This window comes from Xenopus laevis, chromosome 7L, assembly GCF_017654675.1.
Source record: "Xenopus laevis strain J_2021 chromosome 7L, Xenopus_laevis_v10.1, whole genome shotgun sequence".
Taxonomy (NCBI): Eukaryota; Metazoa; Chordata; class Amphibia; order Anura; family Pipidae; genus Xenopus; species Xenopus laevis.
Genome location: NC_054383.1, coordinates 82,361,976 through 82,384,005, shown reverse-complemented (window position 1 = coordinate 82,384,005; position 22,030 = coordinate 82,361,976). Strand labels below are relative to the sequence as shown.

General features: G+C 38.9%; 1 protein-coding gene across 3 annotated transcripts; it reads left to right on the top strand.

The window, feature by feature from the left end:
* Positions 1 to 527: 527 nt before the first annotated feature.
* Positions 528 to 21,614, top strand: treh.L (trehalase L homeolog). 3 transcript variants are annotated; one of them, XM_041569257.1, is made up of 16 exons: positions 528 to 853; positions 3,771 to 3,895; positions 4,788 to 4,888; positions 6,321 to 6,456; positions 7,098 to 7,185; positions 10,343 to 10,443; positions 11,483 to 11,575; positions 13,159 to 13,275; positions 13,405 to 13,527; positions 15,657 to 15,706; positions 15,806 to 16,012; positions 17,200 to 17,417; positions 19,310 to 19,421; positions 19,583 to 19,695; positions 20,242 to 20,295; positions 21,156 to 21,614. In XM_041569257.1, exons 2-16 carry the CDS (start codon positions 3,798 to 3,800, stop codon positions 21,294 to 21,296), a joined length of 1,752 nt encoding a protein of 583 aa, XP_041425191.1. In that variant the 5' UTR covers positions 528 to 853; positions 3,771 to 3,797; the 3' UTR covers positions 21,297 to 21,614. The 3 variants fall into 3 exon arrangements, with proteins under 3 accessions (XP_041425191.1, XP_018081322.1, XP_018081323.1); XM_018225833.2 differs by lacking the exon at positions 3,771 to 3,895 and having other exon boundaries at positions 535 to 853; XM_018225834.2 differs by lacking the exon at positions 528 to 853 and having other exon boundaries at positions 2,476 to 3,895.
* Positions 21,615 to 22,030: the final 416 nt, after the last annotated feature.

Here is a 22,030-nt window from a genome sequence, read left to right as displayed (position 1 = left end):
AAGATTTATGAACTATTTCCTGAGTCAGCCACTGACTAGATTGAACTGAGCCATAAGTGCAGCTATAAAGTTAACCTGGGAACTCTCACTCCTCTATTGTATACACTGAAGGAAAAAACTGATTTGCCTTTCTGTATCTGTTACCATACCATACTAGTTCCATTATTTAAAGGGGCAACACTCTCAATCCGCATCTTTTTACTATTAATATACTTGAAATGTAATCCCCTCTCCTTAGTTATACATTATTATAACAATCACTGAAAGATTTGTATTTAAAAAAATTGGATTAGCTTAGATAAAAGAGAAAAAAGGCTGACCCAAAAATATGGAGCCCACAGTCAAATTAGTATACTATATAACAGTGTGTCCCAGAACACAATAGAACAAGGGATCTCTGTAAAAAAAAATGGCAGAATAAGGGATCTCTGTAAAAAATGCCAATGTCAATGCCTTGTTTGTAAGTAACTTAATTCTCTGATGAATTCATATTGTGTTTGCATGATTTTCATACATTGTGCTCCCTTTATTACATTCTTTTCGCTATAGAGGGTCATGCCTTCATGTCTAATTTACTCATCACCAGCAGAACACACTGAATATTTGTACATGTGCATAATCATCTGTGACTTTACCCTCAGTCCCTTACTCCTCTGTAGGCTGTCCCTCCCCATTTCCCATAAATCATATTGTTGTGCCTCTCCGCTTCCAGCAGTTTTCACTTCCACCCCCACACTTCCCTCTGAGCAATGTGTGGTGCCTTCAGTAATGCAGCGTTACAGACTAGAAGTCACAGGGCACAGTACAACAGCTTTACCTGAGACTAGAAGTCAGAACTGTGAAACAAGAGCAGGTCAGACAATAAAGGGCCCCAGCCTGGACTGGCAATCTGTATATTTTTTCGTAGGCCAGAGGGGCTTCTTTAGACTTGCTTATTAATCCTATGGTTACTGTTTGGGCCTCACTGTACTTGAAATGCCAGGGCCTGTTTTAAATGTCAATCTGGACATGGTACGGGCCAAGTAATTATTTGCTGCAATAAGACTTGCTGATGGTTTGTATGATTATAGGTGACATAATTATATACAGAACACTAACATTTCCCCCTTATGTTTGTGTGTTTTTGGATTGTTTGTGATGGTGATAGCATATGGTCTCAACTGCTGAGATTCTAGAGCTAATTTATATGGATCAGGTACAAATGAATCCCTGATACTCCTATGTACTATAAGAAAGTTTTATTAAAAGGTTTCCTTCAGAAAGCACAGTGCATTCTTGTATAAGATAAGGACTGAATTTAGTTTATATGTGCTCACTTGGCCGCCATGCTTGACTAGTGTAATCATACCCCCAAACCCACTGCCATAATCTACCTTTAAAAGTAGAAAAGGATTTATTGGCCCTGGTGTCCAGCAGCCTGTTGCAATAGAGCAGTGCTGTACAACTTCTGTGGTACTAAGGGCCGGAATATTTCTGGCCTACAAGGTGGAGGGCCGATATTGGAACCAGTGTTAACTAGTCCCTGTTTTTTGAACCACACCCATGCTACCCCAAGGCCATTTCCACATTAATTGTGGTAGCACTCCAAAAAACCAAATGGCTGGTGTGCACTGCAGGGATAACACTTACCACTCATATGTGAATAAAGTTGTCATATTAAATCCATATGCCTCATCCTCCCCTGTGGATAACACAGCACCCCCAGCACATGATTAAACACCTTAGGGCCCACTAACAACAATTTTCAAATGCTAACAAACCCCCAGAGCAAGCCCCTACCAGGTGTATGTTCAACAGGCACACCCAATGAGCATAGGGAAGGCAGAGTATGGCACACACGGGAGCATTGGGCAGGCAGAGGAAGACACACACAGGGAGCATGTTGGGCAGGCTGCTGTTTCTCCTATTTTACATAACTGAATGTGTCACAGTGGGACCTGGATTTTACCATTGAGTGCTGTTCTTAGATCTACCAGGCAGTTGTTATCTTGTATCAGGGAGCTGTTATTTTATTACCTTCCCATTGTTCTGTTGTTAGGCTGCTGGGGGAAAGGGAGGGCTCATATCACTCCAACTTGCAGTAAAGAGTGACTGAAGTTTATTAGAGCACAAGTCACATGACTGTGGGCAGCTGGGAAACTGAAAATATGTCTATCCCCGTGTCAGATTTCAAAATAAAATATTAAAAAATCTGTTTTTCGATAAATGGATTTCAGTGCAGAGGTCTGCTGTCGCAGCACTATTAACTGATTCATTTTGAAAACAAAAAAAGTTTTCTCATGACAGTATCCCTTTAAGGTGTGAACAATACAGGGGGAATTACATGTGTGAACAATGCAGGAGTTTACGTTCTGAATTTGAGGTGTAAACAATGCAGGGGACAGTTAGTAGTGATACCTTTTAAAGCTTACACAAGGTAAGCAGTCACAGCAGGCAGACTTTCATGTGGGGGCCACACAAGGGGAGGGGACGGCCCACGGGCCACCAGTTGGACAGCACTGCAATAGATTAATGTTTCTTTTTAACCAGAGTGCCACTTGGTGTGTGTACAAAGAGTATAGATATGGTTGGGACGCTGGTGGCTGAGCACCTGGGAGGATAATCGGTGCACACTATACATGGAGGAGCTGTGAGACGGAGCAGTTCGGTGGAAGGTGCACCTGGAGCGGCTTTTTTTTGTTTAATTAAAACACTTTCTGCCAGCAGTCAAATGGCATTTAAATAGATATTGCACAGTGATCTTGCACAGAAGCATATTATTTAGGACCCACTGTAAATAAGTGGAGACTCTAGGTTAGATTCAGCAATAAGGCATTAGTACTTCCCAGTACCAAATATTATCTGCAGAATATTGGCATACTGTGTTTATAAGGGGCAATTCAAATGATTCTGATGTCTGATAATCCAGTCCCTCAAAAAACTTCTCTCCTAGCGGGTGGATGTGAACTAGTGATGTGCGGGTTAACCTGAAACCTGCAGTGAGTCGTGTGTTGAACACTAGTTGGGCAAGTTCAGGTTAAAATGTATTTGTAGGTTACAGTTTTAGGTGCAGGTCAGACTGGTGAAGTATACGTCTCCACTCCTTCCAAAAATTGTCTATTGTGGAGCGGACAAAGTCAACATTTTGCGTGTCAGGTGCGGGTTAAGGTATTGTGGCTTAGGGTCAGTTGTAGGTTGTTTTTCCTGATTCGTACAAGTCAGAGGGTATATGAACCCATATTTGTAATCGACATATATCTCATAACTAATCCTCATATTTTGGTCCACCAACTCTTTCCTTTGACCGTCAGTTCAAAGAGGCTTCCATGAGCAAATTATTGGACTCCAAACCATTTGTATCACAGCCCCTTGCTAAAATCTCTAATCAAGGGTCTCTCTGTACTTTGAGACCAAATGGCATGACACACTTTCATGATGAAATCTGCTTATTTGGTGACATGGTCCAAGTGTATGTCTAGATGCACAGGACCAAATTAGGTTGGGCTAGCTTGGCTAATCAATAGAGAACACAGAAATGTAGCATGGCTGCCTGAACCTGCTGCTTTAAAAGAAAGTCACCAGTGTGTACAAGCCTCAGAGTAGCCTCTTACTGAGCCGAGTTGTTTTTCATTATGATGAGGCAGCACCTTTACTTTGCACTTAGGTGAGAGTCCAAACAATTGCCACCCAGTATATCACTTAAAGATAACATCCAGATTCAAAGAGCTTTCTGAATTACACATTTGTACTACTACTGTGAATTGAAAAGTGATTGTTTTGCTTTCTGGAAGAGTGGGCAACACTAAAGGTGTCAAACAATGCATGGGGCAGCGCTGTGGCCAGCAGTCTCCCTGATATTATGTACGGTGGCCGCACTGGGATGCCTTGCTGCAGATTTACCCCCTCCCTGTGACAGGTAATCTAGGCATGTGAACTGTCGTTTCAAATGCATTGCTGTCTATGTGTTTGCTTTGCCTGACCTGCTGCTATACAATAAGCTGTATTTCTCTTAGGAAACTAATACGAGGCTTCTTGTGCTAAGCATTTAAGACACCCTATGGTGCAACTCTACTAGAATAAAGAGCTGCTTTCAGAATGCACAAGTGGGGAGCTCTGGGTTTGGAAGAACTGAGCACTGTACCTAATACCTGCATATAGCAGGCATTAAATAAAGGGCTCCCTTACACCTTTTATTCCTCATTTTCATTCCCTATAATTTTACATTATAACCAATAACACCAAACATTGATTTGAACTGATATACCAATTAGTTCTGTCCTCTTGTACATGCAAAATTGTTCTTTTTTAGCTGAGGTGCTTGGCTCCAGATATGTTTATCTACTTTGGTGTCTGGAAGCAATTTTCATATGTTGCCAGGGCAATATTATCCCTCCACCCGTGATGTCATTACTCCACCCCATGACATCGTTGCCTGCCCCTTTTTCAGTACCATCCAGGTTATAGAAAACCAAAAAGATGGCAGCCCTATGTTAGCCTATCCCCACTTTTATTAAAGAACTGTAGGGACTGCAGTACTCAGTGCTGACAGCCGAACCTCTGGTCAGAAACACTCGTGCAAGTGTTTTGGGGATGATTTATGAACATAAGTGCCAACCTGTACCAGTGCAGTTACCCAGAGCAACCAATCGACTCTTATTTTTTTAAAAATTGCAGTAGTAAGTTAAAAAGTAATTGCTGATAGGCTTAACATCGGGTCTTGTTTGCTTGATGCCAATGTTATTATAAGGGAAGAAAGACAAAAATGATGAACACAAATTCCAGCTAAACATTCTTCTCCTTTCCTGTAGTCAGATTTACTGCACGGGAGACCTGTTGCATCATGTGCAGTTGGCCAAGATCTTTGAAGATGACAAGCACTTTGTTGATATGGTTCTGAAGGACACACCTGGTCAGTTGGGGCTTCAAGAAGCTTTATTGGTTTCTTGTTTTTCTGTTTTTTAATTCTGAACGTCATCTTTTCTGTTTAACAAAATTAGGGGTTTTAATAAATCTTTAATCTCATATAGCAATTCTAATTATACAGACGACTGTACACAGAATTGTCAGTGATAGACAATAGATTCCAGAACTGGCAGATATGATTTTTGGGTTTGACTGTGCCATCTGATTGGATGGTCTGTTATAAATGAAGCCCCTACCTCCCTTTTTTTATGAACTGTGTCGTACGGAGTTCACTGAAATCATTTCATGTTGATGTTTGCTGTTGAATTTAGAGTCAGTAAGATCCGATTTTTATAAATCCTGAAAGTGAATCAGTGACCTTTCCCAAGATACCTTCTCTTTATACCAGTGGTTTTCGTATATTCTGAGTTGATGCACCATTTCTCGGCTATTTTTTGTCCACCTTAAGTCTTGACAGGGTTACAAATACGATGTACTACTACATTAGATTAGAGGGTGATGTGACATTAAAGGGAAAATATTTTCTCAACTAGTCCTTATTATACCTTTAAAACCCTAAGGTCCTTTTGAGGATAACAGTAATAATTTAAATAATTGCAAAGGTGCAAATAAAAACCAGTCTATGTGAAAAAATATAGTCATTTTATTAATACTGCACAGACTATTTTTAACCTTGTTACTAGGTCAATTCATTTAAACCTGGCCGCTCAGGAGCCAAAAATTCATCAATAAAAATTCATAAAATTTATATAAATTGAAAAAATTGGTGGTCAATTATTTAAATGATAAATCATTTATCAAATATTTCCCCTTGGTGTAAATAGCAGCTGGGTAGTTCCCCCCCCCAAATCTCCGACTGGAGTCTATGCAAGGCAACTTTTGATGTGTGAGTTATAGTACTCCAAATGTTCAATATCCTTAAGAGTATAAAGGATTTATGTGTGAGTTATATTTCTCCAAATGTTCAATATCCTTGAGAATATAAGTTAAATGTGAGGTACTCCTCCCAGGTACTCCTAACCAGCGAACTCTGATGAAGTGCCAATAGAAAGGGCACGAAACGAGTTAGTTTGTACCACTTACCCACTGCCTGCTATCACTTATGGAACCTGAATAAAGCCGATTTTTCAAAGAATATGTGTAGCGAATCTTGATGTGGAGGATGGGCCAGCGCTGAACAGTGATACACAGAGATTGACTCCTAACCAGCAGCCCAGCATGCAGGGGGGAATCCAAAATACACCATAACCAAGTGGAGTATTTCTTTTTGCAAGTTTATAAAGTGGTGCTGCACCATGTCTACATGAACCTAGCTCAATAAGCTCATGTCATAAAGAGGGGGGTATTTTTCTTTAAGATTAGTGATACACTGGCTAAAAAAACAGAAATGACGTTGTATATGAATTTTTCTCTTTCAGGGAACACCCTGCAGAAATTCCAGACTCTGGTGTCTGAAGGTGTGACTAGGGAAAAATTAATTGCATTTGTCAATTCATCTTTTAGTCCTCCAGGACAGGAATTTGAACCATGGAGTCCTTCAGACTGGAAAACAAAGTATGTTATTTTCATAGATATTTACATACACAGGACTTAAGGAAGTAGATCGCCCTTTTAATATTTTATAGAATGTGCTATTCTTGGCAACATCCCTATTGCTGTATTGTTATTGAAACGGTTACTTTTTATTAATTATCTTTCTATTCAGGCCATCTCCTATTTGTCTTACACTCTCTCATTCAAACCACTCTCCAGTTGCTAGAGTAAATTGGACCCTGGCAACTAGATAGCTGCTGAAATTACTAAATGGACAAAAGAAAAAGATAAATACTTCAAAAACCACCAAAATACATCATATTAAAAGTTAATTTAGAACTAACCCTTTTAAAGGTATTGCTCATATGATAAAAACCTTTGCCTTTATTGGACTTTATTTGTTATTCTTTGTGGATTTCAGTGTAATTTCTTTGTTCTGAAACTCACCAGTTTGGATTTTAACCGCAATGTGGTTGCTAGGGGTCCACAGTATGTGTCAGGCATGTGGTGTCTATTCATATCAATGACCTGAGACAATGGAGGGTACTGGATGTTTATTCCGCTGGTTGAAATAGACCAACTGAGAAACACTGCATGACATACCAACCAAGATCTGAAAATGATTAGTCTAACTTACTCTTTCTCTCTTTTCCCCACTATAGCCCCCAGCTGTTGTCCCAAATTGCAGATTCCAACCTGCGCAGCTGGGCTGCAGAAATTCATGCTCTCTGGAAGGATTTGGGAAGAAAGGTACAAAACAATGAAGGAAACACTTAAAAGAAAATCATACTGCCTCTGATTTAGGTCTATGGCCGACTAATCTCCCGTCTGCCACTACCCTTATTCAGGGCCGCCATCAGAAATCGCAGGGCCCCATACGAAAAAATTTCCTGGGCCGCCCTTGGCTGCACCCCAAGCCCCACCTACAGTTCCACCTCCCCACCCCACAGGTCCACCCCCCCACCACCACACACTAAAAAAAAAAAACATTGTGGCTTTTGTTCCCACATGTTAATAAAAAAATATTTGTGGTCAGGGCCCTCCATTAAAAAATATTGTTGGCTAGGACCCCACATGGGGAAAAACAATTGGTGGCCAGGGCCCCCCTTAAACATCCATGTAAAAAAAACTTGCCCCCCCCTAGAAGTTTAAAAAAAAATTGGTGCCCAGGGCCCCACCACACAACAGGGACCACAAAGGGTTACCTTTAGGGGGCCCTGTCATGTTACACTTACTTCATTAGTGTGGCCCACCTGCTGTCAGTGAGATGCCAACTACAGAAGGGAGGAGGGGAGCACAGGTGGCTGCATCTTATTCCAGTGACAGCATTTTCTTCCCTTATTGGTCACAGAATTTCAAGTCCTGGTAAAGCTGCGTGGTGATTGGATGAGCTGGAGGAGATGTTCAAACCTCAGCTATCCAATCCCTGAGCAGCTCAACCAGGACTTAAACTCAGTGACCAATAAGGGGAAGTAATGGACATAAGATACCTCCCCTTGTGCTCCCGCCCTGCCTTCCCAAAGTCAGCAGCTCTCAGAAAGCAGGGGGGCCCGGATAATAAAGAAAGTGCGACGTGGCTGGGCCCCCCTTACCCTCGGGCCCCCTACAACTCTCCCCCCCGTCCCCCCTTGATGGCTGCCCTGCCCTTATTAATGTGGCCACTTAATGTGGACATTTCTACAATTTACATTCTTTTATTTATTTATTTTTCATTTCACAGTTTTACACTACTAATGTTATTAATGTGTAACATAATCACCCCCTGCTGTTCTGTACAGTATAAGGAGTTGGTCAGACAGAACAATTTGAGATTCAGTTACTGATGCAGGAAATGCTTATTGATGCTTTTTTGCTCAGTTCTTCCTGAATCAGTAATTAAGTTTTTGGTGTTCTCTTCGGCCTACAGCTCGGACAAGAAATAAGCGGCGATCCTGTTACAAATTAATTGTAAAACTGCTCATATAATGAAAACTAAAAGAAAGTATAGTTAATGCAAACAGATGGGAACTCTGAAGCACTCTCATCATTTTTACATTAAGTTGGTTTAGGGTTCCATTAAAGTGCAGCTATGGACCTGTTATCCAGAATGCTCGGGACCTGGGGTTTTCCAGACAACTAATAACTTTCCATAATTTGGATCTTCCTACCTTAAGTCTACTAGAAAATCATGTAAACATTAAATAAACCCAATAGGCTAGTTTTGCTTCCAATAAGGATTAATTATATATTAGTTGGGATCAAGTACAAGCTACTGTTTTATCACAGTGAAAAAGAAAATAATTTATAAAAATTTGGATTATAATGGAGTCCATGGGAGACAGCCTTTCCATAATTCAGAGCTTTCTGGCTAATGGGTTTACGGATAATGGATCCCATACCTATACTTCGAATGCATGTATTTTGTATTGCTTATGGGGATTTATCATGAAAATAAACATTCAATATAAGCTTAGTCATACTGAAATAAAAAACTTTCTAAATACAATCAATTTAATATTCTGTATCGTTTCTGAAATAATCAAACTGAAATTAAATTTCCATTTTTGTGATAGTTCCCCTTTAAAATAAATATCGGGATACTTAGTTTAGATGTTATTGTAATTAGAAGTACATTTTGATAGTTTGTCACTTGCAGTACTTTTTTTTAATACTATTTTAATACAGTAGAACCCCCATTTTACATTTTTCGGGGACCAAAAAAAACAAACAATGTAAAATCCAAGAAAATGTAAAATCAGGGAAATGTATTATGCATAATATATAGGTGGAACCACAAAACAGCAATGTAAAATGAGGGAAAACTTAAAATCAGGGGATGTAAAAAGGGGTTTTACTGTTTTTTATGGTTGGGGTGAAAATCTTTTAAAAGAAGCATAGCCCAGAAATGGCAGGCTTTTCATTTAATGTAATTTATGCAACTTTTATACATAAGCCTAACTGAATAAGCTCATGTTAAAAAGGAAGGGGGTTTATAATTCCCTTAACACAGAATAATGACAGAACAAAAACTGAATGTTCTACAGATTTGGAAGCACACAGAACAAGAACTGGAGTTACTTTTAAAGCTAAATATGGACATGATTATTCATTTTGCCTATTCAAATTATAACACTGCAATTTAGTGAATATAGTGAAAAAATGCTTAGATGTTTGTGGCTATTTAAATAGGGAAATATATCCTTATATAGCTACTGCTTGTTCCTCTCCCAGAAATAATAAGAAATATGCCTAAGAAGCTATAATAAGTACATTATTGAGGGAAAATAATAAGAAGGTTAAAGGGATCCTGTCATCAGAAAACATGTTTTTTTCATTAAATCAGTTAATAGTGCTACTCCAGCAGAATTCTGCACTGAAATCCATTTCTCAAAAGAGCAAACAGATTTTTTTATATTCAATTTTGAAATCTGACATGGGGCTAGACATTTTGTCAATTTCCCAGCTGCCCCTGGTCATGTGACTTGTGCCTGCACTTTAGGAGAGAAATGCTTTCTGGCAGGCTGCTGTTTTTCCTTCTCAATGTAACTGAATGTGTCTCGGTGAGACATGGGTTTTTACTATTGAGTGTTGTTCTTAGATTTACCAGGCAGCTGTTATCTTGTGTTAGGGAGCCGCTATCTGGTTACCTTCCCATTGTTCTTTTGTTTGGCTGCTGGAGGGGGAAGGAAAGGAAGGGAGGTGATATCACTCCAATTTGCAGTACAGCAGTAAAGAGTGATTGAAGTTTATCAGAGCACAATTTTTTTTTCCCATGACAGTATCCTTTAACTTTCACTACAACAACACTATAGTGTCCCCTTCAATCGGACTTATTTGTTCATGTGTTGAATTTAGTAAGCTATCCTCATGGTACGCTATGTAGTGGAAGTATTCCTTAGTTTAGGACCCTGCTCTTTCTTGTTTCCAGGTTAAGAAAGTAGTTAAAGATCAACCAGAACAATACTCACAAATCTACGTACCCAACGCTGTTATTGTTCCTGGTGGTCGCTTCCTTGAGTTTTACTACTGGTGGGTAAAAAAATATTTTTTAATTAGTCTTTTTCCTTCCCATGCCTATTTTACATCACAGACAGTCACAGGTTAAAATTCTACGATACAATCCCAGCACTGTCCTATCATTGCCTAATACTTTGCAATTAAGGAATTGCAGTGAATGATGTAAAAATCCAACTGTTTTATCATACTGCTAATGTTTATCTTACAGAACTGATCGTTTTTCTTTCTCTCCGTCTAGTAATGTATTTCCAGTGAGTTAGTGAGCTGTATTAACATCAAGCCTGGAACTAACTCCGTTGATTATTAGTTCTATAGTTGTATAAGGTTAATCGCAGGTGTAATCCACTTTTTTACATCATACATCTTCCACAGTTGCCTTGACATCAACATGTATTTATTAACAGGTATTTATGAAACGACATGACATTAAAGGGACATAATGAGATAACGTTTGGTCCATTTGTAGATAGTAATTACTTTATAGGCCTTGCCCTCTGACAACACCAGACATAAACAGAAGCCAGACAGTAGACTAACCACAATCTAATACTGACTAACCTTGACATTACGCATTGGGGAAGACATAACCCATTTATATAGAAGATAAAGTCTTCTTTGTTTTGCTATAACTGTTTAAAAAAACAACATGGGCATATATTATTCTGCAGAAAGAGTCTTAATAATTTATTAATTTTAGTTGGTGCTTTGTTTTTGCTTCCTAAACTGCTTCCATAAACTCTAGTCAAATCTTCCAGTGGCAAAGTATTATGCAAATAACTGAATGCTTATTTGGGTTTCCTGAGGGTTCTATATATTTTATAAGCATCCCTAGTAGAAAAACAAAAACATACATTTAGGGGCAGATTTATCAAAATCTGAGTTTGTGAAAAAAAACAGCACAGGTGAGGAAAAAAATGCAGACAAAACTTGTGCGGTTTTTTTTGTAGTATATTCATACTCGTGTTTTTTCACAGCATAAAACAATTTTTTTTATAAATCGGCCCCTTTATATCAGAGTTACATGCCTTTACCTTTTTATTTTTTTCCACAGGGATTCTTACTGGGTCATTAATGGACTTCTCCTCTCAGAGATGAACAACACAGCAAGAGGGATGATAGAAAACTTTTTGTACATGGTTGACCGGTGAGGAAGTCAGATAATAAATAGGTGTCAGGCAGGGGAGTGTACTAGAGATAGTGTATAAAAGCAAGCACAACTGAAAGTGCTAAAATATATGCAGAAATGATTGCACATTGATTTTATTCATAAGGGCAATTTATACTGTACATGTAGCAACCTGGGGGCACACCAATGCATATATCCAGCCTGCTCTGATCAAATGTGGCAGCTGTATGCATAGACATAAGGGAACCCTGGAAATAATGGCAACCAGGACCTGACAACTATACAAGATTACTAGACTTGCAGCAAGTGAATCAAATTTTAATTGATGCCGTGGGACAAAAGTTATGCCATTCACTGACAAAAGCAGTAAGAAAAAATAGTTTCCCAAAATAGAAGAATATTATGCCACTTCTTATCGTGCTTTCACTAAGACTGTCACTTTAACTTTCTCTCACCATATTCTAAAATTTGCAGACTAGGAAGTTCCCTTATTATACAACATTCCTGTCGTATAACAAACACAATAACAGTGTATTTGATCATTGTTGGAAATGCATGTACCTTAAATGTTCAGAAACAGGGATGGTGAAAGTAATGAGATAGGGGGAAGGAATGCTCTTTCGGCCCATTGCTATCACTGCTCTCCATCAAACGGATAGTTATTAATTACAGGAGATAATTGTTTGCTAAATGAATGTTTTACATAATGATTTCAACCAGATATTTGCTTATAGTAAGATTCATGCCAGGGTTTAATGATGCATGACAGCCAGATTGATATAGTTAGTGATGGAAAAACATATCAGATAAATAAAAGAAATGTAGGTTTGGGAGCTATAATATATTTGGCATAAAGTAAGGCAGGGAATGATAAAATGAAGGGATTGCAGTATAAAATGCTAGCGCACTGCTGAGCCTCTCTTGCCTCTTAAGCTGGTTTTAGACGCAAAGATACCATTGTACGAAACCAAGGTTCGCACCGTGTGTGGAGTGTCGTGACATTTTATGTACCATGGCGATCGGTCACTCAGTCGATAGGACAGGATAAAAGATTTCAATTGGCTACTGATATCTCTGCATGTATTGCCTATATAATAATATCAATGGGTGACTCTTAATTCTATTTGCCAGACATAACTTTCTGTAAATTAATGGCCCAAGCATCGTGTGATTTGTTCTCTTTATATTCATTTGAATAGTTAGTCGCAGGTCGGAAGATTGCCACGGACCATCTTTCATCTGACATAGGCTATAATCTGCACATCTACGCTCAGCTTTAACTACAAAGTACTAACCAGTTCCACATATTGGCAACTCAATATATGGATTTTTATTACTATCATTTCAGCAGTGGCAGGCCTGAGCAACTAACAACCCTCATAATAGGAGTGGGGGTTTCTTCTTTGGGTTACAAGCAACACAGATCTTTGTACGTTTGGTGCCCAGCAATAGCAGAAAATGCAGAAAGAGTGAGGCACTGATACTCTACTCTCTACTAACTGTTGATTCAGGTGTAAATAAGTCCCAGAGTGTCATAGTGTGACAGTTTTACAAGTTCTAATTCTGAAACAACCTTCTTACTTGTTTATCCTTTCTCTCAGGTTTGGACTGATCCCCAATGGAGGGCGGGTCTATTACCTTCGTAGAAGTCAACCGCCATTCCTTACCTTGATGATGGACAGCTATATGACATATCAAAAGGATATGACATTCCTCAGGTGATGTATTAATAGGAGCAATTACAGTATATAACTTTTTTTCCGGATGTTCTGAATTGCTGGTTTGTTAATAAATGCAGTTGCACGGGAAGTAAATGAATGAAGCTATCTCCCTCTTTTAACACACAGAGAAAACATCCACCTGCTAGAGAAAGAGTATGACTTCTGGATGAATAACCGGACTGTGACTGTGACACTGGGAGGAAAGAGTTATTTACTAAACCACTACCATGTGCCCGTTGGGGGGCCGAGGTGAGATAACGTTGTGGTATTTATCACCTGTAGTACCAGCACTTGTGAGTAACTGACTTTTGCTAGCAAGTTAATAGTTAAAGCTGAAAGGATGATACAAATGTGAACCCTCTATTTTTGCAAACAAGTTACCAAATGCTACATACACAAAGGAGAAAAGTTGTAGCTTGTAACCTCTGTTGAGCAGTAGCCTCTTTACCTCTTTCACTGATAATTATTTAATGTAATCATGTTTGATAAACTCACCCTTCTATTTTACAGCGTTGTAGAATATCATTGATCTTTTAAAAATTCTAGATTTTTGTTTGATTTTAGTAGCGGCCGCTGGGAAATCCATTTTTTTTATATTGGATTAAGGAGAAGGCTCCCACTTTGGAAGATGTTCTTTTATATTTGCACAATTTATGTAGTCAAGAAGCTATTGGATTTTGAGTTGAAATCCTATCTTCAAGAACTAAAATTAAAAAAAGATGGTCAATTTACCATTTTGGATGACAAAATCATCAATAAATGTATGGGCAGGGATGAGTGAAAACTCTGAAGCATAATGTAATAATTGTTAAGCAATTCACAAAATATTTGTTGGTGTATTTACAAAGTAATCCGAGCTGAATATTTTTATTTCATAGTCAGTTTGTCGAGTAGTGAAACAACAGAAAGGAAACAGGTCAAATGGTTTATCATTAATTGTTTATTGTTCATTAAGAATGAACTCCATAGTTATCCATAAATATATATGGAGCTGCATACACAGTATATAGCCACATACTGTCTACTTGCCTTATTGTAAAATCCAATAAAAAGAATATTGATCTAGAGGCTCTCGGTTGGTTTGGCATCCTTGGTAAAAAGTACATACATTGTGCCCATGGCCAATATTAGGCCTAAACAACTACATAGCTAACTGATATCTGGTCAGAGCTCAACTTTATATCAGGCTGGTTATAGACAATTCTTTTGGGTGAAAACCATGTCTATCTGTTGATCGATGATTCTAGAATGAGGGGGTTATTGATCAACGTTAAAAATTTTAAAGATTTTTATACCTTGAATGAACTCACCACTAAAACTGTTTTCGTCAAAAACAAAACTCGAATCACTCGAATTGATCTCGTTTTCGGAAAAACCCTCCAAAAAAACATCATGAAGCCTATTAACATCTTCAAATGGTTCAAGGGACTTCTTCCATTGACTCCTACGTGACCTCGACAGGTTTTAGTTGGTGTTTTTTCAAATTCGAGCTATTTCCAGGGTCAGGATATAATGAATATCGAAAAAACAAAAAAAATAAACTCAGAACTCAAATTTTCATGGAAAACACAACCCGATCCTTAATAAATCTGCCCATTAATGTCAGGGCCATTTTAATAATTGGGCAAAAGGGATGTTTGACCGGAGCCAACCATCAAACGTTTCATGTGCTATAACTTTTACGAAGGAAAATTTAAATTATGAGGGTAGACTGTCAAGGTTGGGGTTGTTTTCTCTGGAAAAAAGGCGCTTGCGAGGGGACATGATTACACTTTACAAGTACATTAGAGGACATTATAGACAAATAGCAGGGGACCGATTTACCCATAAAGTGGATCACCGTACCAGAGGCCACCCCTTCAGACTAGAAGAAAAGAACTTTCATTTGAAGCAACGTAGGGGGTTCTTCACAGTCAGGACAGTGAGGTTGTGGAATGCACTGCCGGGTGATGTTGTGATGGCTGATTCAGTTAATGCCTTTAAGAATGGCTTGGATGATTTTTTGGACAGACATAATATCAAAGGCTATTGTGATACTAAACTCTATAGTTAGTATAGGTATGGGTATATATTTTATATGAAAGTATGGAGGGGTGTGTGTATGGATGCTGAGTTTTCATTTGGAGGGGCTGGACTTGATGGATTTAACTATGTACAGTAACTAACTATATAACTATCCCTCAGAAATGGCAGACCCTTGATTTTGATGAACCGGCTATTCAACATGATCGTTTTAATTTCTTTTGTTTCACTCTATTGGAACCTATGTACCCAAGGGATCTTTCTAATAAAAGGCTATTTATTGGAGACTTTTTTGTGATACTCACATTTTGTCAGGTGAGGGTGTGCATTAAGCATTGAGCTTGTTTCTTATTCAGGCCAGAGTCCTATTCTGATGATTATGAACTTGCTGAAACCGTTGCCCCAGGTATGTTTCCTTTTCCCTTTCTTTAGTCTGCAACTGTTTCAATACATTATTGTGTGGCTTGTTGTGATTGTTCTACACATTCTAGAATCATATGTCTAGATTCCCAACAGTCTCTTCTGGCGGAGCTGAAAGCTGCTGCTGAATCAGGCTGGGATTTTTCTTCTCGTTGGTTCTCCGGGTCGGTTGGCAACAGCGAGACAGATAATAAACTTAATATGACCAGAACCAGTTCTGTGGTGCCTGCGGACCTGAATGGAATCCTGTGCCGTGTGGAGAAAACATTAGCCAAGTTTTACAAGGAGCTGAGTGAGTAACAATGTCCTTATGAGAGTGTACAATTGTATGTTTATTCAGTGTGCTCTAATTCTGCCCCACAGTTCTCTGTATAAATAAAAAGAATTCATCCTGGAACCTTTCCTGGTTGGTCGGTGGCATGAACTTTGCACCTCTCCCTACAGATCCACGGTCTATTGCCTATACTGTAGATTTCTTGCAATCACAGACTTTTAGGGGCAAATTTATCAAGGTCGAATTGAAAATTCTAATTTTTTAAATGCAAATTGAAAATTCTAATTTTTAAATTGGAATTTAGAGTTTATTTTAGTGTAATTCGACTAGGGAATAGTCAAAATTCGATTGGAGTTTAAAAAAATCTAATTCTGAAATGTATCATGTACTGTCCCTTTAAGAATTCAAATTCAACTATTCGCCATCTAAAACCTGCCAATTTGTTGTTTTAGCCTATGGGGGACCTTCTACAACCAATTTTGAGTCATTTGGTGAAAGTCTAAGGTCGATCCTATTCACCCGAATATTGAAAATTAGATTCTTTTTTAATTTCGATTTCGATTGGTCATTTTTTCCCCCAAATTTCGAGTTTATGGGAGTTGATGGGAGTTTTTAGAAACTCCCATCAATTCGAAATTCGACCCTTGATAAATATGCCCCTTAGTACAGTATACTCTGAATATAAATTGTCTGCTTCTCTAACCTGCCAAACCCTGTTTACGTTTTGTTGGATGTTTTATGTATTATTGATTAAAATAACACTTCAATATTCTGCAATCACTTTGCAAAAACAGTGCAGCTTTTATTGATCTAGTAAGATGGTTTAGTCCCACACAATGCCCTTCCTTCCTTAATTAATAAAGAGCTAAAATCAAACCCTTCAGTATTATGTACAAATGCCAGCAACACTGGGCCATGATCTGTACCTATTTGCAAATAATCAGATATTTGCTTTAACTTTCCTGTTCTAAGCAACATTTCATTTGGTCTTCATTATTTTTTTTTCATGTTTGATGGCTAAGACATTATACAGAATTATTGCAGTCTATTATAATTAATATACTGCTTGCTGTAACACCTGTCAATGCCTGATGTATGGAAATATGTCATATTCTTAATTTCATTATATTTCATAGTACCTGATAGTGATTTCCACATTGCCTTGTATAAAAATGCTCTTTGTTTTCTTTTTTTTTCTCTGTTAGATATGCCTGAGAAAGAATCTCGGTTCCAAACAGCTCTGACACAGAGACTTGAGGCAGTACAGTCTGTATTGTGGGACGAGGGCCTGGGGATATGGCTGGACTATAACATGGATGCTCAGCGGAGAAATACACATTTTTATCCCAGCAACCTGGTTCCTCTATGGGCTACGTGTTACTCGAATCCAGAAGTTGCAGACCGAGTAGTGTCCTATCTCGAGGTTCACTGATGATTCTTTTTTAATTAAATGTGATCTCTTTCTCTCTCTCTTCTAGTCTTGACAGTAATGACTTGAGCAGGAATGCAAGTGCTGGAGTACTTAGAGCACATATTTACTCACATACACTTGCAGGGTAAGACTATGCTGGCCCCACAGCACCTGGCCTGCCCAGGATCTGCAGGATAATGGCTTGTCTGCAGGCAGGTGTTTGTAGCACCCAGCAGTACTGGCAGACAGAAGTAGGCTGCAGGGTCGGGTGGGCCTTGGGTTGGGGTGAGGTTTCCATTGGGCTCAGATACCCCAGTCCCACACTGTTCACTTGCAGTCCTGCTCATGGTTTATGCTGTTCCAAAGTGCTTACAGGGACAAGGCTATAAGTGTTTGTAAACACAGGGGGTTGTGGTGCCTTTTGTCTCCCAGTATTCCTGGTTTGTGCATTACAAATGGCTCACAAGCTAGGGATGAAGTGCCCAGTGTCATACTGGCCCACTAGGATACCAGGAAAACTCCCGGTGGGCCCATGTGTCAGTGGGCCCTCCTGTTTCTAAACATTTGGCCTATTTAAAGGTCATTATCAATTTCTATGAGAACAAAGAAGCTAAATAGATGGATTCATAGATTATAGTATGTCAAGAAAAGAGACTAGGAGAATAGAGGTTGAGTGAGGAGAGGAAGAATAATAGTACTGAGAGTGGCCCCTGGTCTAAAGTTTTTGGGTGGGCCCTTGGTGTCTCAGTCTGACACTGTGTGGGGGCCCCTGAGGTAGCAGTCCCAGTGGGCCCAGGACCCCCAGTCCGACACTGGATGTGCCAGGGGACACCCATGTCCTGCTAATCTTATATGCAGTGGTATTGTACATAAGCAGTGCTACATGTACAGAATGTGTGTCCCGCTATACTTCATTTTTGGAGCACACAGAGTTGCACCTCAGGACCCTAGGAACTAATATTGTGTAGGTGGCCAAATGGAAAATGCAAAAAGTAGGGTTTTTTTTACACCTGGTGCCCCTTTTGTAACGAGCATCAATATTCAATTACGTTCAGTAATACAAGGATCACAATACCTGTTATTGTTTTATTTCTCTCTTATATTTCATTTAGGATCTTCATGGATATCTTTTCCCAATGCAGACCAATTTACAGTGCCTCTAGGCTCACAGTTTCATGCAACCCCTCCCTCACCTTGTTCCATAAAGAAGTGATAGATTATGGGATTTAAAGGAAAACTATACCCCCAAAATGAATATTTACACAAAGTAAATGACATATTAAAGAATCTTACCAAACTGGAATATATATTTAATAAATATTGCCCTTTTACATCTCTCGCCTTGAACCACCATTTCGTGATGGTCTCTGTACTGTCTCAGAGATCAGCTGACCAGAAATACTACAACTCTAACTGTAACAGGAAGAAGTGTGGAAGCAAAAGACACACTGTCTGATAAAGACTCTGTCTGATAATTGGCTCATGTGACCTAACATATATGGTTTGTTTGGTTTGTTTGTGTGCACCGTGAATCATATGATCCCGGGGAGCGGCCCTTATATTTTAAAATGGCAGTTTTCTATTTATAATTACCTAATGGCACATATTACTATAAAAGTATATTATTATGAAAATGGTTTATTTACAATTACAAGCAGGGTTTTACATATGAGCTGTTTTATGCAATATCTTTTTATAGAGACCTACATTGTTCGGGGGGGGGGGTATAGTTTTCCTTTAAAGTGGCCATACCGGGCCAATGATTGAATCACAATAGGCACCTATGCAGGCCCATTGGGAGAGGACTGAATCAGAACACCGACTCACCTAACAGGATTTTCAAATCTGCCCAATAGATATCTATAGATTTATATATAAGTAATGATTCTGTGTTTTTTTAACAGAAGAGTGGAGCATTGTCTTATAAGAATGGCATTCCCACCTCACTGACACGATCTGGTCAACAGTGGGACTTCCCCAATGCCTGGCCTCCTCTCCAACACATGGTTATTGAAGGTGAGAAATAACGTTCCTGTATCTCCCGCCTGCCATAATCAGTCCTTACAGACTATAACGTCATCCAACCGTTGTCATTAAACCAGCATGTGAGAATGTACTGTTTAAGGTGCACTGGGCTTCTCTATGAATACTTGCTAAATCCTGATTATCTCTCACAGGTCTGGCACAAGCCAAATCCTCCAGAGCAAAAGATACTGCATTCTCTTTGGCCCAAAACTGGATCAGAACCAACTATAAAGCTTACACCAAATATAAAGGAATGTTTGAGAAGGTAGATTCTCATTTTTCTCCTTTAAAATTTGTGTAACAAACATGCTTACCAAAATCTGTGCTTGTTACCACATTACAGTACTGATAACAAAAAGGGGGTATCAAATAAATAAAAACCCTAGCCCAAAATGTCACTGCTACCCAACAAGTCCACAAGGTGCGGATAAATGAGCCCTTCTCCCACATCCATGAGAACATGTGGTTGAAGCTATATGTATATGATCTTATATACCCTTTAATTAGTTGCAGCACATAATGAGGCTCTCCCCATGTCCTCACAGATCGTTTCAGTTGTGTACATATTTAGATCTAGTCTGGCACAAATAAAGCATTTGCTGATCCTCTTTTCATGAGGTTTGAGGAAAGTAATTGTGTAACTGAGCATATACAGTATGCCTTCATTTACTAACACAGGTGCAAAGTTATAATAGTACATTACCCAAGAGCACCCCATCAGAAAGTAGTTTTGATCAGCATCAATTTGTCTCCTATTGTTCTGCTCATTAATTTCTGTAGCTTGACCTACTTTTGTTTCTTATATGTGCAGTACGATGTAGAAGGTGATGGGAAACCTGGAGGAGGAGGTGAATATGAGGTTCAAGTAAGTCCTTCCATTTGACCTACAAGCATTACTGACCTAGTGGGGAAGGTGTCATGGCACCTATATAGAGGGACAGTCCTGCCATTAAGGTCCAAATCTTCTTAAAATTATTATTATAAAAAGAAATCTATGGAGCAGACATATATCTATGACTATGGACTATGAAAGAGAGGGGTGCATTTATAAAACCCCAAAACGTCCTTCTTTCTATTTGCTGTTGATTACAGGATCATGCACATGTTACTACACAGCCGCCCCTTAGATTATAAACTTGAGGGAACAGGGTTTCACTGTGTTTAAATTTAGAAGTGTAGGTTCCGCTTATGTCACAATAAACCAATTTCTCTCGGCCACAGTCCAGTGAATTAAGGGGAGACACTCCAGACCCAAGCCAAAATTATATTTTACTCTTCTTTTTGAGGTCAGTTCTACAGTCCCGGGGCAGATTTACTAATCAAACTAACTGGTGAGGTTTGTTCCTTTATAATGCATTTTAGAGTGACATTTTTTTTTTGGATGCCGGTTATAAAAAAAACAAACAGATTTTCTTATGCTGTTGGAATACTTACTGCCAGGTTTATATAGATTATAATGGGTTCTGGCACCTCCGAGTAAGACCGCACAACCATGTGTGAAAACTGAAAAATGGTTCAGTAAAAATGCTTTACTGAAAAAAAAAAAAATGTTTGTTCTGAAATTGACCATATATAGGAAGATTATTTGCAGTTTTTACTCAAATCTTCTCAGGGAAATCATATTGAAGGTTAGTGAATCTGTCCTTTAGTGTCCTGAAGCAATTTCATTTTATGTCAACAATATTATACTTTGTTTACCGTTTCTATTTTCTCCTCGTGTCTCAGGTGGGCTTCGGCTGGAGTAATGGAGTCGCATTACAATTACTGGAACGGTACAAAACCCAGCTAACTGCTGGCACTACCCTATGTCGCTCACTGTCATGGATGGCCATCATTCTGACAATCGTTATCACTTTCTGGGCGTGAAGCTGAGGCGCAGGGTGGGACATCTGATGAACTGCTTGCAACTGTTGTGTTCTTCACCTCCAAGCACTCCTGCAAGCTGTGCAGTTGTAGTTACCACCTTAGATCCCTCTCATTCAAGTTGATCCTTTTGTATTCTTTTCTATGTTTTTCCTTTAGACTCGCCATGCAGTATAATTGTCATTGCTGTTCATGCTATGGGTGTCTTCTCACCAGAAGCACTGCAACTTCTTTTGCTTTAAAAAAACTTTGTAAATTAGAAAAATCATTTTTATGCACAATCATTGTTTTGCAAAAATGTTTGCTCTTCATAAAGAATTACAGTAATACAAAAATGAATTTGGGCTTTTCATTTTACTGCTTTAATTGCTTTTAGGACAGAGGCACATGGAATGGTTTGTTACCTGCATTTAATCACCTCCAGCACGGGTGACAAAATGCTCAAAGTTCCCTTCCCACCAGCTTCATGTAAACCGCTACCCCTCTCAATTTTACAGGAGTTACCTGATTTTTAACCCCTTCCCCAGTCTTGAGCTAAACAGGGAAACTGAAGCTACTCCATTATGAGTCCTTGTAAAGGGAGATGACTGGTACAATTAAGCCCTCTGCATAATGGAATCCTGCTAACAAACGGTGAGGATGTATACTAGAATGACATGTTTTCATTTTCCCAATTGCTGGTGCAGGTAGACATTTCTAAAGCTTACATAAATCCCCTTCTAAGCAGACCTCAGGCA

Bases quoted from the DNA above. Each gene is read 5' to 3' on its own strand.
- treh.L (XM_041569257.1), top strand. From the start codon at position 3,798: ATGCATGGGGCAGCGCTGTGGCCAGCAGTCTCCCTGATATTATGTACG. The intron at 10,444-11,482 runs GTGGGTAAAAAA...TTTTTTCCACAG, and splicing joins TTCCTTGAGTTTTACTACTG to GGATTCTTACTGGGTCATTA. The intron at 17,418-19,309 runs GTTCACTGATGA...TTTTTTTAACAG, and splicing joins GAGTAGTGTCCTATCTCGAG to AAGAGTGGAGCATTGTCTTA.